Genomic DNA, 18,461 nt, shown 5'->3' on the forward strand with positions numbered 1-18,461 from the left:
ATGATTCTTTCCATTCGTTTCCCACATTTTCTTTCCCCGGGGAGGCGTCCAGAAGAAAATCTCAATCGCTTCGGATCCTCTACCAAGAAATAAACTGGCGAGTGTGAGTGACAGAGAGAGAGAGAGAGAGAGAGAGAGACAGAGAGAGACAGAGCGAAAGAGAAGCAAATCTCAATCGCTATAGATCCTCTGCCAAGAAGCATGAGTGAATGCGAGAAAGAGTGGGAGAAAACGTTTCGGTGAGAAATCGGAATCGGAACACGCATGAAACGTTGCGGTCGCGATCGTCCTCCATCGGCACCAGCATCACGGGAAACTATTCCAGGGTGTGAAGGAGAGAGACAGAAAGTGCAAATAAGCTTCCAGCTCGGGACCATAAAATGGCATAATTAAGTAATTTAATTTATACGGCTTTGTGTGTGTGTGTGTGTGTGTGTGTGTGTGTGTGCGCTGATAGAACGGATAGATGTGTTTTTTTACCTCGCCTTCCCCTCCCCCCCCCTCTCCCTCTCTCTCCATTGCCAAAAGACTTAAGCGTACTTGGTTTTAGAGAAAAGTCTCACAAGATAGAGAATGCAAATTGTGTTTTTAGCTAATTCTGAAATTCCACAGCGTCGCAGGCGAACATAAATGGTGCACATCTACGGCAAACAAGTATCTTTTGGGCAAGGTTTGAAGATCAACACATTCCTGATTCATGTAAGGATATTTCATTTGCATAACTAAACTGACAATAAATCATACTCGGATGGTTTTTGAGGCCTACAACACCCTTATGTGGTAATTTTATGAAAAGTCCAGAATGACAGCAAGCTTCTATTAACAGCTCTATCACTTCTGGTTTTTATTTATTTATTTATTTTGATAGAGACTCGGAGTCTTACTTTCCCTTGTCATTATTTCATTTTTTCCATTACTTCTCTCATAATCTACAAATCGACGGAAAACGAACCCCCCGCAGTCGTTGCTCGTTATCGTTATTTGCAAAACATAATGGCTCACGGCTAAACCAAATCTTACCCGTTTCCAAAAGAACGGCAAACGACGAACCCCATTTGTGACTTAATAAGGAAATGTGCTTCGATGAACGGATTGGCCAGAAAGAGACAGACAAGGGAATGAGGCTGTTGATACCGACCGAAAACCCGTTCATCCCAACGTGGGTGGAACGCATCGGCCATTCCATGTGGTGTTCTTTTTGCATCAGCCCTTAGCGAGCGAGCAGACACAAATCTGCGCAGAAACTGCGTCGCATGGAAAAGTGCAAGAGCCATGCACAAAATAGCAATAAGAAGAGGAAGAGGCAGACTAAGAACCAACGCACAACGGTTCGCTCATCATCGTCCGTTGTCAAGAATCTTTGTGTTGGCATGGACCCCCGTACACATCACCCCTGTCACCCAGGACTCCCAGGATGAGGCTTCTCATTTTCTTTCTTCTGTTTTATTGTTCCTTTTTGGGCAGACTCCTTTTTTTTCTTATAAATACATATATAGGAGAAGACCTTGAAGAAGCTGGCAGCAACGGAGAATGAAAAACAATGGCGAAAGGAAGTGGCCCGATGCCTTGAAGCTAAACCGAGCAAAAGGCAGACCGAACCGCTGGGCCAAACGATTGTTGAACGTCGCGGGCAAAGAAGCACACAACAAGCCCACACATATATTAATGCACCGCCCTTAAGGACACTGCGAGTGGGAAGATTGCGCATTTGCCAAGACTACCCCAAAAGGTAAAAAACAAAAGCCAGCCGAAGTACACACTGACGGCACACAGGACGAAGCGCAACGGCCCGGGCCAAACCATGTTAGGTTTCCTGGCGGCTGCCCTTGGGGCGGGCGGGAACATGTCCGAGAATAAATCCCTCGTGTGCGCTCTGGACATGGCTAAACGAAGAACAACAATGACACACCAAGCGACGAACCGGTTTTTCCCTTCTGTAGTGATTTTTTTGTTTTTGTTTTTGGTGTTGCGTTGCTGGTTTTTTTGCAATGGTTTAGCTTTGATGTGCGAAAGGCGTGCAAGGCACGTGGATGAGATGAGATGGTCTTTGTGATCAAACTATCAAATGCTGTGCGAAAGCCGAAACTTTGAAGCTTGGAAATAAAATGCTACACCAACAAATTAAATGTTTTAATTTTTAAGCTAAATGGAACTAAAATGCTACAGCAACAACACTGCATTTGTGTTCATAACGAGTTGATGCACACACAGCATAGCGCGGCATCCCGAAACAAGCGCACCGGGAAATTGACAGCATAATAATAAGTGATAGGGGGTTGGGGGAGGGAGAAAGAAGAAAGGGAGTGCACGATGATAGGGAATGACAGTGATGTGAACAAATATTTTATGCAAGAAAAAAAAACGGAACAGAAAGCTTTACCGGCGCGCGCCGTTCGCCGCTTGCAAGCCCTCCCGAGAGCAGAGGATCAAACACGATGACCATTATCGGGCATCATTTTCCCAAAGGAATAGTGTAGTGTCTTGGTTGTTGTCTGTGTTACCGGTGTTGCGGTAGCTAGGGTTTGTTTTTGTCGGACGATTTGCGCTCTGCGCTTGGGCGTTCGTCGCTTACGTTCTTAATGTGCAGAATGTATGTATGTTTAAAAAATCTCATTCTCGAATTAAGCTGGCACTAGACAGCGCCTCACGCTTCTTTCTTCTTTACTGCTAATAGCGCTCAAATTAAACATATGGCGCGCCGACTATCTAACACACGCTGCTTTTCACCCCACTTAAAGTCGGATGACGCAACCACAACGTCCGGCACACGTTCGGCTAAGTGAAAGATAACCAACAACAATGTTGAACACATCTGCGTGCATTTGGGTAGATTAGTGTGTGTGTGCCTGCGTTCTGTCCGCTACCACCAAGTGCGGTGAAGACGAAATAGAAAACACGCTTTCCCACTCAACAGTATGCGCGCCAAACGTCGAAAAAGGCACAGAAGCTTTCTTGTCATATTTGTTTGTTCTGGAGTTTATTCACCCTTTTCTCATCAAGTCTAGTACGTACCCTAATGACATCCTGTTCCCAGGCAACATTAATACCTTTCTTCCATATTCACGTGACATTGGCTCTGATATTTCTAAATCTGTTTCCTCGAAATAAAATTCAATCCTGCAAAGCGGTTGCGTCGACGTTGTGTTTAAACTTTTTTTAAATAAATTGTACCAAAGTGCCATAAAGACAAAACAAAAAAACACAACAAAACTTGTGACCAAAAGCAGCGGGATGGGGCAATAAAGAAAGCAACCATACCTCACCATCACCATACCATCCCGCGGTGATTCATAAACATCACCCATCATAATCATCATTGCCCGATAAGTGTCATTTGTTTCCCCGCTGTGTTGACTATCAAAATTTGGGATGTGTTCGTATGTGTGTGTGTGTGTGTGTGTGTGTTGTATCATTCGCTCACCGGGGACACACACGCACGCACGTTAATCGAGCAATAATATAAGGCAAAGAAACAGCCAAACAACGCGGCAAGAAACCACGCTGGAACGACCATTCAAAATGCCCACGCTCACCATGTGAGGAACACACACACACACACACACACACACACACACACACACACACACACACAGCATCGTTATGATAAACGACGAATATTTATTTATGGCGGGATATAAAGGAATGTGGAAAAATAAAACAAAATAAAACGGACAACATTTGGAAAGGATTTCTGGGAAGCGAAAAGCGTTAAAAACCCGCCTACACACGGTGGGGCGAGACGTTCGCGATATGTGTAAGGCGCTACACAACAGTGGGCTGCCTTTTTAAAGCTGATTTTTGTGTTTCTTGCTTTGACGACAAAAACAACAACAACAACAACAGCAGCAGCATCAAAAAAGCCACATTTCACTTCCACCGATTTCTTACAGGAAGAAACAAAAGAAACCACCATCAAGTAACAAATTTCGTTACATTGTGATAAAAGGGCATGGGGAGGAGGAGGAGGAGGAGGAAGAGGAGGAGGACGAAGAGGAGGAGGAGGAGGAGGAGGAGGAGGAGGATGTTTCGGTCGCTGTGTCGTGTGCTGTACCGGGTGCAATAAAAGTGCAATCAATCAGGCGAACAGCAACAACAGCAGCTCTTTCGCGAGAATGGAACACACAACGAAGAAAGAGCGAATAAAAATGTTTGATTTACATTCCCCTCTTAGCATTCTTCGCCTTCCCCCACCGTTCGTTTCGCCTCACAGGCGAGGTGCAGTTATATGGCTGTTCGCAGATCAACACACACGCACGCACAACACCACACTACATCCAGTTTCCAGCAAACCGAGAACATCTTCGAAAAAGACTGCTGACGGCAGCAAGGTGAACCAATACGGCACACACCGAGAGAATAAGAAACTCGCAACACACACCCATACAGAAACATTTCAGGGCTTTTTAAAAGCTTGTTCATAAATAATTATATTCACGTTCTGTGCCACGTCAGGGCTAATTTGAATAATTTATCGACATCGGCGAAACGTTGTCCCAAGAGGGGAAGCGCAGGGTGGGCGACGCGACTGACCCAGGCGAGCTCGAGCGAGTCCGCGCGCACGCCTGGCTTAGTGGGCAGACTAAGAGGGGGGGGGGGGGGAAAGGAGAGGAGCGGGGCGTTGTGTGCACTTATCTTTATGCCTTTTTTTTATTTATTTGTTGTTTCATGTCTTTTCGCGGATCCTCTTCCCAATTTTTGTTTCATTCCATTTAGCTCAGCTCTGTCTGAATCTGGTGTTCTGTTCTGTGCTCTTCCTTCTTGCTTCTTCCTTCCTTACAACCTTCACTATATCTTTTGATTCGTATTTCCCCTTCTTTGTTGTTAACATTTTTATAGCTTTTTTAGCTCACAGTGCATGTATCTCTTGTGTTCTTCGTTTCTCTTCTTGTTTTCAAGCTTTTGTTTTCACTTCCCATGTGTTACAAGTTTTAATTTTTGCACAATACTATTGTGTTGTATTTTTTATTCGTCCTTAGGTTTTTTTTTTTTTGTACATCATCCCTCCAGCTGAGATGTTCTCTTCTTATCTAAAAAGCAGCCTCCCTACATTAATTTGCATAAATCTGGAAAAAAAAGCTGTCGCTCGGAGGCGCTCTTCTGGCCTCCCACACAGCAATACCGTAACGCACGCCCCTGCGGATGAATCTCGCTAATGCAGCTATGGGTGTTTTTAGCAATAATTTATCGCATTTGCGTGAAACCATCTTTGAATTGTTTTTTTTCCTTCATTTTCCTTACTTTTAGATTACTTCATTCTAGCAGAAACGGAAAGCATTCGTTCTTTCGATCACTGTGTTTTGTTAAGTAATACTAAATATATAAATAAGGAATATAATCATTCATTAGTCTTTTCCTTCCTCTGTTTATTCTTTCTCAAATCGATTCTTCTTGCTTTCGTTAACTTAACTAAACTCTTCTACCCATTTGTTTATTTCTAAAACCTTCCCTGTTCACCAGTGTAACGTTTCCTAATTGGTTGCGAATCCAAACCCTTTCCCTAGCCCCACTTGCTTGTTTCTCTGCCCGCGACCTCCAACAACAATTCAGGCAAACTCCGGAAGGCACGGGGCAGCAAAAGAGAGCGCGCGCGGTGGTTCATTTTTATCAATTTACTTTTGTTTTGTGCACTTTCCAAGCGCAGTGTCTCCGCGACCCGTGCCTCTCTCTCTCTCTCTCTCTCTCTTTCTCTCTCTCTCTCTCTCTCTTTGTCTTTCTCTGCCACCCACCGTTTTTAGACGCCAAAGTGGCAACATTCTATCGCCAGTGTTTGTGACACCCTGGGCATTGAAACCAAACCGCCCGTTGTCCGTACGGCTCTGCTTCCTCCACAGCCCACTCCGGCTAATAAATCGCGTGATCGCGAAAACTGTCTCCCCCACACGACACTCTCCGTTCGCAATTGGCACTCGGTATGCCTTGTCTCTTTCTGTTTCTCTTTCTGTCTCTCTCTCTTTCTCTATTTATGTAACATACAGACAAAAAGTTATGGGAAGAGAAAAGGGATCCGAGGGGGAAAAAAGGGAAGCGAAAAGGGATCGATTCAAAAGGCGACTGCAGCGAGCGCTAACGAACGAACACGCGCCGATAAAGGGAAAGAGAAACTAAAATACACATATCCACAGTGGTGGCTACTTAAGTAAGGCTGCAGTCAGCTTTGTTGTATTGAAATATTTAGATTAAAATTGAGAAATGCATTTATTTAACTCATTTTTTAAAGAAAAACAACCTAACAAGCAACATATTAAAACATAAGCATTATCATCGAAAATAATAAAATAACACTTGATCAGTCTTACTTCTCTGCCCGCCACTGTATGCCGCACGATCCTCAGCGGATTTGGATCGTTGGTGTTCTAATGGGCGAACGAGAACTGTAACTGCAACCCGCGCGCATACACACACACACACACACACACACACACGGGCGCAGTGGGGACACAACAAGGGTGGTGCACAGAAATTTATTGCCATTTATCGTCCGAGTGCTATGGTTATGACCGCTGTTCGGCCATTATTATTTGGCAGGCCGTGACTCGGCCGGAACGATGGCGCGCGCGTTGCGCGATTTATGGCAAACGAACGTTTCGCACTCCCCGCAAAGGATGCGGAGGGAGTTGGTGGAAGGGATGGGGAGAAAACACCAATTTCTTAGTGCCACCAATTGGTGATTTTTGTTGTTGTTGTTGTTGTTGTTGTTGGAAGGGGAGTAGGAAAGGAAAATATATTTAAAAAAAAAAAACAATCCTCTCCCAACACACAAACCCAAGAACGAACTAACTTTTTGAGACGATCGTGACCGAGCCGCGAGCAATTAAGCTAACTCAGACACATGCGATGATTTCGACCTAACAGCAACGGCGAACCCCCCCTGCCGGCACAAATATCCATGCATCTTAGGTGCATCATTTGTGATGTTTTATTTCCCTGCAACAAGTATTTGTCTCACACGTGTGTCCGGGAATTGAAATCTTCCGCCTGCGTGTGTTGGATCTCCTCGCGGGCATTTGTTTATCCCGGGAATGGACGAGACTTTACTGCCTTTTAATTAGCCAGGGCCCGTGGTGTAGCCTGCCCGCACAACTGAACTGAACGCCGTCGGGCGTCCTACGCAAAGCTACAAAATTCGCGAGGCTTTGTCAGGTTGCAAAAAAAAAAAATTGTCCAATTAGCAGCAAATGAATCCTTCAACGCGGGGATCCGCTCCCCGTAGAATTCCCCTGCGGAATCGAAACTACTTACTTGCAGTAGGATGCACCGTTCGGGCGGCTGACGCACGTGCCGCCATGTTTGCACGGAGACGGTGAGCACGATAGGAAACCTGTTGAAGAGAAGAATAAGAACAAGAGGTGAGAAAAATTAGTGAATCATCCGCTTGGAAAGGGAACGCGTGCGTCTCGCAATCGAGCCTCTCGCGCGAAACAGCAGCAGCACAACAAAGTTCTGAATAAGAATAACAATCACACGAGAGCGACTGTTGAATTGCCGCGGCACGGCCGGCCGGATGTGTGCTGTCGCGTCCTCTATTTGCAAACGCTCACTGCCCGCCAGCCCGCCCGCTCTGACCGTGTTAAATTGTGCGAACACAATCCAACCCTCGCCCCATCCCTCGGTTTGCGGGGCGGTGTATTAGCATACATCAATTTGAATCTTCAACGAGGTTGCGAGCGGAATGGGGGACACTTTTTTACCAGAAGGAGACCATTTTTGTTTAATGCCTTTGGGATTGCACATCCCTCCCTTCATCTCAACTAGCAACACACGTCCAAAATGCATACTTGCATCGTTAAATCATTTATCTTTCGGCTTGTTTGCGGGTGAGGTATTGGCCCACAAAAAAGAGGAGCAAAAGAAAAAAAGAAATAAGATATAATAGCAAGCATAATTTTTGCTCTCATCTTGCATATAGACGTAGAGCGACTTTGTAGCGCGCGACAATTCTAAGAGTAGCTCAGTTTTGCAAACAGAGCTACTTGAAACAGAGCTTCATGTTTGGAGCAGTCGAATAATCCAGTTTGTTTATAGGCCAGATGAATGCTAAAATCCGAAAAAAAAAATCCAAATAAACCTTAACGCATTTTAACTTATTGTGTTAATGTTTATAGACAAAAAACGAAGCACTTTAGGAAATGAGCTACTGCAATCTACGAGATGTAAAATTTATAAACGTCATTCATCGACAACCAGCGTGACGTGACATTGTCGCGCTACGTCTGTTTGCACGGTATATCTTTTCTCTCTCTCTCTCTCTCTCTCTCTCTCTCTCTCTCTCTCTCTCTCTCTCTCTCTCTCTTTCTCTCTCTGTCTATCTCTCTCACTCACTCCATTATATTATCAATCACTGCTACTGACAGCACGTTCCACAGCACGCTTAAAGGACCCGAGGAACGGATATCCCATCCCTTGTTTATGCCTGCCCGTGGACTAGAGCTGGGAAGATCAACTAGTAACACGAATCGGATATCTTGGTATACTTTTATTTTAGTTAAAAAATATCAGGCCGAAAACACTATGTTTATTCAACTGTTCCCATCATTTTGGCAGTTTTGACACGAAGAGCATTGCATATCGTTAGGGGACTCACATGCAACTTCATGGTCGATTATAGTGAGCGCATTTGCTCAAGTTGCTCATCCCTGGCGACTGGAATTGGTGGTGCCGATCGAACGGGCAACGTATGCGGGGGCAAAGTGGGTGCGCGCGATGGTACACAAATATGCTGACACCCTCAAGATATCATTTAACATGCTGTCAACTATTCGTCTCTCGCTTTCTCTCTCCCTCTCGAGCGCCTGCAAAAGTCGACACAAACAGTGTGTGTGTGTGTGTGTGTGTGTATTTGTGTGTGTGGACACGCTGACGCGAGATTCTAAATAATTGGCCGGAATTCAGACCGCAGGGTTGCGCGGGTGCACGTCGGGGGTTATTGGTGGACCGCACCGTGAGCGCGTGCCGAGCTCCGAGAATTATGCGACATTCGCGGTATAGAGCACGGGCTCAAAGGCTTGGTTTCCGTTTGGTAACGCGTACTCCCCAGGGTCGATTACACATTGACCACCGGCACCGCACCGAAAAGGGGGAGGGGTTGGATTCAGGTTTTGTGCCGCCTAATAATGTGCGCACACCCCAGCGACACTCAAACGAACCGGACCAGAACCGTTGACACCGCGCATTGCAGCGGAATGGTGCTACTGCTGCTAGCGGAGTTGAGAGCTCTGGATGCTCTTTTGATGCGTCTCTCGACAACTCCCAGACTGGTCGAACGGGAACAGATAGCTCGAACGGGCATAGGGAACAATGTTTGGGAAGCGATATGTTATGCCTCTCCTGTTTATGACAAATTACATTCCTACGCGACTGCCAAGACCTCTGCACTCCCGACGGCTGCACTCCCACAGGAACAGTACCACATGCGAGAGGGCTGCGCATGTGTGATTGGTAAAACGATTTGTGATGTATCTGTAGTGCGCTAAGCCAAGCCGTTTTATTAATTTCTTTACGCTCGTTTATGTGTTTCACGAATCTCTTTTTTTCACTTTACCATCCGGTAGAGAGAAAACAAGATGTCAACAAGTGAAATCACACCATAAAAAACACGCAGACAGCGATTACAATCATTCTTTTGGGTACCATCTTCTATCCCCTCCCCCTCCCCTTCTCAACGCATCCCTAACCCCCAGCCAGTGAAAAATCCTTTCCTCGAAAAGTGACAGAGGAAGCAAAACACTGCCGGCTGCGTAATTGTCGCCGGGGCTATGCGTCGACGACGTCATGGGAAAATCCTGGTCACGGCACCACGGCAACCAACAACAAAATTTGGGAAATAAATCATGAACCACACGAAGATTGTCGCTTTTTCGCCTCTTTGTCTCTCTCTTTCTCTCTCTCTCTCTCTCTCTCTCTCTCTCTCTCTCTTTCACTCCAATTTTCCTCTTTTTCCGGTCGGTTTGGATATGCCTCGTCTCGCATCAAATTGATCAAAGACCCGTTTTCCCCTCGTCACTACCACCAAACTACACCAGCATTGTACGAAATTGGAAAAATCGGTGCGTAAGAATGCGGTACTGCTGCGCCGCCGCCGCTCAAGTGGTTTTTACTTTTGTCGGTGCTTTCATTTTGGGCGGCTTTTTGTGTACATCCGAGATGCAATTGACGCACTGTGCGCGCATCATCATCGTGACGATGCGAGCGGGGCGCGCGCTGCTGATGCGAAGAGAGGAGATGCACGCGCGCCACACATCAAACAGAACGATGAAACAAAAAAAAGGGGGGGGGGGAGCACAAACAACCAAAAAGGGCGACACATGCGCAACCACCAGCCACCAAACAATCAGGGACCGTCGCGTTCTAGCATCACCCATACCGTGTTGTACGTTGGTGTGCGTCTACTTTCTTTCTGTAACCGGATCGTGCTCGTTAACAAGTGTGCGCGGCCTCCCGGCAAAGCGCACTCTGGTGGCGGAACGAACGAGACCGATTTTTGTGTGTGTGTGTGTGTGTTTTTCTTTTGCTTTTGTTTTTGCTGTTGTTGATCTTCGTTTTCGTGTGAGATTTTCGTTTGGCCTGTGTATCGTCCGCAGGTGGTGGTGTGTAAGTGGTGTTTCGTTTTACTTTTTGTCTGTCCCTGTCTGTCCCCGTTCTTAATTTCAGCTACTGGTGGGCAACATAGTTGCGCCCCGGTTTTTACGACCACTGGGGTTTACAGCATGCCCGGGAGATGGCAAACAGATGTCCCCGCTGTCTCGCCGTGCTGTCGTTGAGTTGTTATTTGATCGTTTTCGCGGCAGCAGCAACCGTGAGATGGAAATGCAGGACAGCACATAATTGCTGTCGGATGTCAGTCCGGGGGGCATTTGTCGCGGTGGAAATTGGTTATTGGAAAAATCGAGACGAAACGATTTGGTGCCGTGACCAGGAGGACATCCAATCCGTTTGCTTCCAGTGATCCATGGATGGATTTCTTGCATTACCAAATGTTTAAGGTGAACATCACCTCTCACCAAGGACCTAAGGGCAATGTGTGCGCATTTCTGCTGATACAAATTTCCATTGCTTTCCCTAGATATGTGTACTCGATGCAATCATTATCTCCCTCTCGATCTTTGTCTCTCTCATCCTCATTTTTTGCTGGAATTCTCGTTTCTCTTACCCATCCAGCGTAAGTGTGAGTGAAAAGCGATATTAGGAAGCATACCAGAAAGTCCAACGTACAATTTAGCATAACGGACCCGCAAGAATGAAAACCCATTCGCTATGACTCTCTTTCTCTCTTTCGCTCTGTGTTTCGATTTCGCTTGCAGTACAATACTGCATCAATGGAATGATTCCAATTATGAAATGAACAAAAAAAAAACAGTGGAAAAAAATCACACAGTTTACGTCACTGTTACGTTTACACTGTTACACAGTTTACGATGCGTTTAAGCTGTAGCGCGTTTTATTTGCAGCAAATGCGCTGGAGTTGCAGCTAAGCAGCAAAGTTGAAAGAAACACTCCGAAATTGTTGCGTTTTGGGTTAACACTGAAATCCGTCTAAGTTTTGGTATGGAAAATTCTAGATTTACTGCTGTATCGTTCAGGAAAAGTGAAGAAAAAGACGATTCAACATATTGGCGAGTGTTTCGGATGTTCTCCTTTTCCATTTCCTATTTGCTTCTGTTTCTAGGTTTTCAATTTTTATACCATATCCCTATTAAGAGCTTTTCTCTCTCTCTCTCTCTCTCTCTCTCTCTCTCTCTATTCCTATCTATCTCTCTCTATCCTTTGAACACACACAAGCTGTACAAGAAATTATGTTGCTCATAGCGGCGGGCTACAAGCGAAGAACCCCGTAAAGGGGCATACGATCTGTAGCTTCGTGTGTTTTTTCCCGCTTCTCTGTGTGAGCCTCTTTACATTTCCTCCTGATCTGGTGTATTTAAAAAGCTGCACACTTCGCTTCGAACACGCTCCGACGGGAGACAGCACATACACATATGGCAGCGTACAGCCACAACGAAAGAAAACAAAAAAAGGGAAGCAAAACTACAAAACCCGCCAAACGCCGTGTAGGAAAGCCAGAGCAGTCAAATGGGATAGAAGATCGGGAAGGGGAGAGATAAAGAGAGAGATAGAGATAGAAAGAGAGAGAGAGAGAGCAGACCACACGAAACACGACGTAAACGAAACAGCTGAAAACAAACTCGTGGGAAAATGTCTCTCCGCCACTTGTTGGCATCAATCTGGATGAAATTAACGGCCAACCACGGGTTGGAGCAGGCTGAAAGAGAGATGCGCGGTCCAGGGAAAGGACGAAAACAAGAAAGAGAACGTGCGTATCCAAATACTATAGAGAGAGAGAGAGAGAGAGAGAGAGAAACAATTGAGAGGCATTGAGAGAGACAGAGAAAACAAAGAAGGAAGGAAAGGGAGAGAAAGCCAGGAGACAATTTCAACGGATGGTAGATGACGAAAGCGAACCCAAACGGTAGAAGAGAAGGTAAAGCAAGAAAAGGCAAAACTCCACCGACGACCCAACCAAAAGGGACCAACAACGGGCAACGTAACCGGAGCTTACGCAAAGTGAGTAAAAATAAAACCGATCTCGCCGGAAGACTCAAACACACATGCATACACGCACACACGCAGCTACAAACGTGTACAGTTGAGCACACTAACACAGCAAACGTGCAGGCAATGGACAGGGCGCAGACGAACGAAACAAAACATAATTGTGACAGAAGGGAAACATAGAGAGAAAGAGAGTGAGAAAAAAAAGAGAAAGAGAGAGAGAGAGAGCGAGAAAGAAAGAGAAATAAAAAAATACTTGGGCTGTGGCCCATCGCCCATTACGGTGTTCGTGTATTCCCGCAGGCTGTAACAGTCGACCGTCGCAAGGTAAAGACGCAATGGGAAGCAGCGAAGAGGACGAAGGGAAACGAAAACAATGATGGAAAAGGGAAGGTATGTTTAGCCGTGTTCAGCAGAACTGCAGCATAAAAAAAAAAATCCAGCCACAGCTCACACAGGACGTGCACACAACCGTACACCCAAGACCCACAGCTAGAGAGCAGGAAATAATAATGCTCTACTCTGGGTCTCTAGCCAGCGGTACCCCTGTGCTCGGGCTGAGCAGGAGGAAGATGGTGAAAATGAGGATGGTTGGTACAAACGCGCTCAGCAACACACAAGCATGCCTTCAATGCGGGCAATGGGAACGTACGGGTGACGAAGAGGCTTCCCGTCTGGGCGTTCAGGACCTTGGTTGTAACTTGAACCACACACACACATACAGACATGGAGCTGATGTTTGGTTGGTCGGGCCGAGTTGACGAAAGGGGAAAGAACAAGTTGAAAAACATCCGTTAAGGACACACTCTGAGGATCCGGACGACGGATGTCAAAAATAGACTTCAGTGAGTGAGGAGAACCTGAGGAAATTTTACGAAAAGTACTCCGGTTACTTGGCAGATGATGTGGCGATCAGTTCAGGAAGTCTCTTAGGTATAAGAGCATATGTAAAAGAGAGAGAGAGAGAGAGAGAGAGAGAGAGAGAGAGAGAGAGAGAGAGAGAGGGACATAGAGAACGAAGGATCTCTGCAGCGGTGTGAACGAAAAGATAAGCGCTGTGATCAGGAATTCCCAAAGTGTTTCCAAAAACCGTCCAAGTGTAAGGTATGAGCGAAGATGTCTCCGAGAGAGTGGGACTTTTATTTAACAAATGAGGAGATCTGCAGCTCATCTGGATATTTATGTTTTCCAACAAAACCAAAAGCGAAAGCCACAACATGAAAACACCACTGAGTAGCTGTGGGCAGTATTATGTAGGCTCATTTATTACAATCGCGGAGACACGGCAAACTCTTGCGATGCGCGTTTCCCGAGGTTTTCCGGGAGTTGACACCGTTCTCGTGCAGGTTATACTCTCTAAAGCACGACGACACAAGACGAATTGTGTGCGTGTGTATATGTGTGTGTGTGAATAGCCCCATACATAACATTCGCACGCCAACATCGTCGAGAGGTTCCACACAGTGCCGAATGTCGGAATTGTCTTTTGTCACTCAAGCCACCATTCTCGGCTTTGGACATTGCCCCGTCCAGTACGTCCGGCAATCCAACTTGTACTAAGATCTGCGTCCCGAACTTCGGCCGGAGCAGAAGGAGTTCAAAAGAGAGCAAACGATAAGCGCGATCACAGGGGACTTACCGTTAGCGAGTGCTTACCCTGAAGATACTCACAGAATGCCCAACTCTAACCATAAGAACCGCACAAAACCATTGCTCTGCCTACTGGTTCAGTGTCCGGATATGCGACTCGGTGACCACCACGAACCTCTGGTCGTCTGCTGCTTGATGCTCCAGTTATAGGCAAACCCTAACCTCCACTAATGATTTGCATGCCAGGTTGGCACACAAACACATCTTCGTAGAGCATGTATGTGTGCATTTCTATCTCATCGGAGCTGCTTTGGAGCTACGGGGAGTTAAAGCTGGTCTTCGCAGCCCCCGATGGGAGGAGGGTGTGTATGTGCTGCGGAGGATGCACGATTTGCTTTCTAAAATATGTCGATCGAACTCACGACACAGATTGGCCAGTCGCTCCGCATTTGGCGTTTGGTAAGTGCCCTGCCGCAGGCTGCTGATCCAGCACAACCTACCCGAGCAGACCCAGGGAGATGCAAACGGGCCCCGCTGGTGGATCACTTCAAATAAACGGGAAGGCCTTTTATGTGTAGCTGTGGCACGACACACATAGCACTCCTCCGCTCTCTAAAGCGGTTCGCTTTCTTCAGCCACCGTGGTATCTGAAGCAGAGGCAGAGATAGAGAGCGAAGAACTAACGAATGGCTGGCGGCCTCCACTTGGGCCTCGCTTGACATGAAATTAAAATCTCATTTACATTTTATTAAATAAAAAAAAAAGTCTTGTGCCGGCGCGATATCTTAGGCCCCCCGAAAGCTTACAGCATCCACAAAGTCTTCCACTTCTTCTGCTCAAGCAGATCGATGTCGCTCGAAATGCTAACACGCTTAGAATGCTTCACAGTTTCAAGCAGTGTTCGGGCTATTCTTATCGCCTTTATTCTTGCACCTGCCTCGCTATGCACACTGCATTGGGTGCAAGGGTTATGTACGCATGTGAGTTTGCAATATAACACTTATAGACTATCTTTGTTTTGAACAATTCGTAACAAATTCGTTAGCCAATTTGATTGGGATACAGTATCATGCGAAACAAAAGTTGGTCAACCGGATATTACTTCAGAAACTGAAAATGAAATGTGAACATTTTTACCAAGAATTTTCTACGTTTTGAGTGGATTGTTGTTTAACTTTAATTAGAGCAAAAACAACTGCTAAATGGATTGATGGTTCACTTTTTATTTCAAATGCAAGGGGTGAATGAGCATTGGGCGCTTGCGATGCAAACCTCTGCGCCTTCCCAACAACCAGATCGAACTGCACAACTCAGAACTGCACAATCGGAAGTATCCGATTCTTTCCACCGCGCGGTCGACGAAAAACACAACTATGAGATATATATCCCGGCACCTCTTGCTCAGAGCGGTCCAATCGCTTACTCCAGCAGTTTTCCCAGCCAGTTGCCTCTACGCGACGCAACCCGCCCGGTATTAATTACGTATAAATAAATTGTAATTTAATTTACTACCCCTTCCAGCCGACTCTTGCAAGCACCTTCAATGCAGCCGCACCCCAACAAGTGGCAGTGTGTGTGTGTGTGGGTCCCATGGTCGCGTAGCGATCGTTTCGGTGCCTTGCAAACGAACGAGTTTTGCCCAAGTGAGAAAAGATGGATTGCGCGAGATCGATCGAGCTTGGAGCGAGAGCGTGGCAAGGCGAGAGCGGGCACACCACTGATACCGCCCTGCGCTGCCCCACACCTTGCGGCACACCAAACGCGCTGTCATGGGAACTGAGTACGAAAGCTCCACATGGGCGCTCTGTGTTTTTTTTTTTGTTTCTGTTGTTGCTTGCCCCAAGCTCCCTCTCCTGCTGCCCGCCGGAGCGCAGGTCGAGCGTGACCGGGAACTGAGGCGTGCGCGCTCGTAATGTGGCTGTGTCTGCCGCGGCAAGTGAGCGTGTGAGGGAGCCGACTTTTGGGCCGAGACGAGACGGGAGAGAAAGAGTTCTAGTTTGGTTGCGGAGTCGGTTGTGGAGAGGATGTATAGATGGATGTTTTGCGCTCGAAGCGATTCAGCCAATTATGGTAATTAATTAAGTTAACCTAGGCTGATGTACCCAGGAGAGCACACACACACACACACACCAGACAGCATATTATTGGGCACGGGAGGGCTACAGAATGTTTGCAACATTTGCCTCATAGAGACGACTTCATGCTAACCCCAGGAGTAGTCTTAAGTAGGGACGAACACCGATGATCAGCCGCTCTCTCAAGCCGATCTAGTAGAATCGCAACGGTAAACTATGCGCAAAACCGATGCCCTACATCCACCATCGGAAAGTACAGGCCAGTGCACTATCGCCGAGCAAAGCTGAGAACCTCCAAAACATGTTCATTCCTGCTGTACTCGTCCGTCTGGTGGTAGCCGGCGCGCGAGTGATAAGAGCCTCCTGCTTCAAGCGCTACTGTGCACGGGGGGGGGGGGGGACTGTGAAATCCATCCGCATATGTGAAATGTCCCGCGGCAGTAGGGCTGCAGTCTGCGATTAAGATGCGGATGCGGTTAGCCGCACGCAACACACACCACAGCACCTTCCGCACGATTAGCATCAGGGCCCGTTTTTTTTTTTAGAGGGTCCCAGCAGCCTGGGAGGGAAGGCATGGCGAAGGTTTGCAGACGAGTGGGGAGGTTTATTTTCACACGCGATAACTCGATCACCCGACCGACCGCCACCAGTAGCCCGATTTGCACGTCCGCCTTCCTGTCCTCCGCCCAGAAACAACCGGAACCTCAATGGGAAGAGGGTGGGAGGGATTCTGCCCCAACAAGATTAGGACGCTCTCAGCCGCTGCGCGAACTAAGCAGCAGGGCCCACACGGCGGGCGTTCGTCTTCTGGTGCCGATACGTTTTGATAGAGGCAGCAAGCAAAGACGCGCTCGTACACGCTTCACCACCAGAGTCGCGATAAGTTGCGGAGCCAGCTGACTGGTGAGCGCAGGGGATGTGGTCGCCTCCCCAGGCTTATCAGGTTCGCACGCCCACGCAGGATCTCCTCCCGGCCGTAAACCCGGTTCTGTACGGTCAGGGTCACGCAACCCAGAGCACCATTCACACATGTCGCATATCAGGCCAAGACACCTTGTATAGGCTCGGTCGGTCAATTGATTGACGTCCGCGGGCGGCATACTACGCCTGCACGTTCCGCAGGAAAAAAAAAGACAGCTTGTCCGCCGGCCCATCATTGGGAATCATTGAGCGCTAATTGAATTCTAGCGCCCCGGGTCCCCAGACACAGACGGAGCCAATTGACAGAAACGGCGGCAAATGTGTGATACGGCTTGCGAACGGTTCAATGATGACCCGGGTCAGTATTTCACTCTCTATCCATAACGTCTTCACACAGCCCGAACGTCCGGGGTAATGGGGAGGTCCGTCGGTTAGTAATGATTTAATTTATCGTTCCATAGCGTTCCGGCGAACTGATTAGTGTTGTGCTCTCTGGAGCGCGCCCAGGACTCCGATCCGACACCGACTATTGTAAGTCCGTTTGCGGCTTCAGCAAAATGGGAACCGCTAGTTCCGCCCGGAGTTGGAGTCGTCCGGAGTTGTAGTCCACTTTAACTCCGGACAACTTCGGACAACTCCGAACGACTCCGAACGACTCCAGGTAACTCCAGACCACTCCGTGTGACTCCAAGTGACTCAGGACGAATCGTAGTCCAGGCGACCCCAGACTACTCCGGATGACTCCGGGTGACTCCAGACTACTCTATACGACTCCGGGCGCCTCAAGGTGACTCCGGGCAACTACGGGCGACTTCGGGCGACTACGGGCGACTCGGAACGGCTTCGATTTCACTCAAGGCGATTCCAAACGGTTTCAGAAGATTCCGAACGACCCCGGATAATGCTGAGCGAACCTACCTTCCGAAGTCGGTTCCTAAATTATCCGAGCTGGATCGGAGTTGACTCTGGAATTTTGTCAACTAAACCCATCACTAAATGTAACACTTTGGAACGGAAAAAGTGTGGGGGGGGGGGTTATTATTTGCGCCATCCCCAAAGCAAACCAATATTCTCGCCAAAATTCACCCATTCACCCCGTTACACACTCGTACCTTGGAGTACGTTGCGTTGCGCGCCCTGGCGCTTATTGTTTTGGGTCATTTAAGTTTAAACTGTGCTCCGCAACATATGCCGCTAAAACTTGACTCGTTTTTGCTGCTGGCTAGTTCTGTCCTGGGTCTATCGCACCATCCAATTGCACACACGTCACACTCAGCTGCGGCAAACCTGGACAGGGATGGACCATAGCATAGAATAGCTCGTGCAGCT

At 47.4% G+C, this 18,461-nt stretch overlaps 1 protein-coding gene across 2 annotated transcripts in view; it reads right to left on the reverse strand.

Annotated features, from left to right (window-relative positions):
• LOC120905750 (neurogenic locus Notch protein) overlaps window positions 1-18,461 on the reverse strand; it is a 74,710-nt gene that overhangs the window by 36,386 nt on the left and 19,863 nt on the right. For both annotated transcript variants that reach the window (XM_040316819.1, XM_040316818.1), the window contains exon 3: window positions 7,240-7,318. In XM_040316819.1, the coding sequence (XP_040172753.1) occupies window positions 7,240-7,318 (79 nt within the window). The remainder of the gene's footprint in view (window positions 1-7,239; window positions 7,319-18,461) is intronic.

This window comes from Anopheles arabiensis, chromosome X, assembly GCF_016920715.1.
Source record: "Anopheles arabiensis isolate DONGOLA chromosome X, AaraD3, whole genome shotgun sequence".
NCBI classification, from domain to species: Eukaryota; Metazoa; Arthropoda; class Insecta; order Diptera; family Culicidae; genus Anopheles; species Anopheles arabiensis.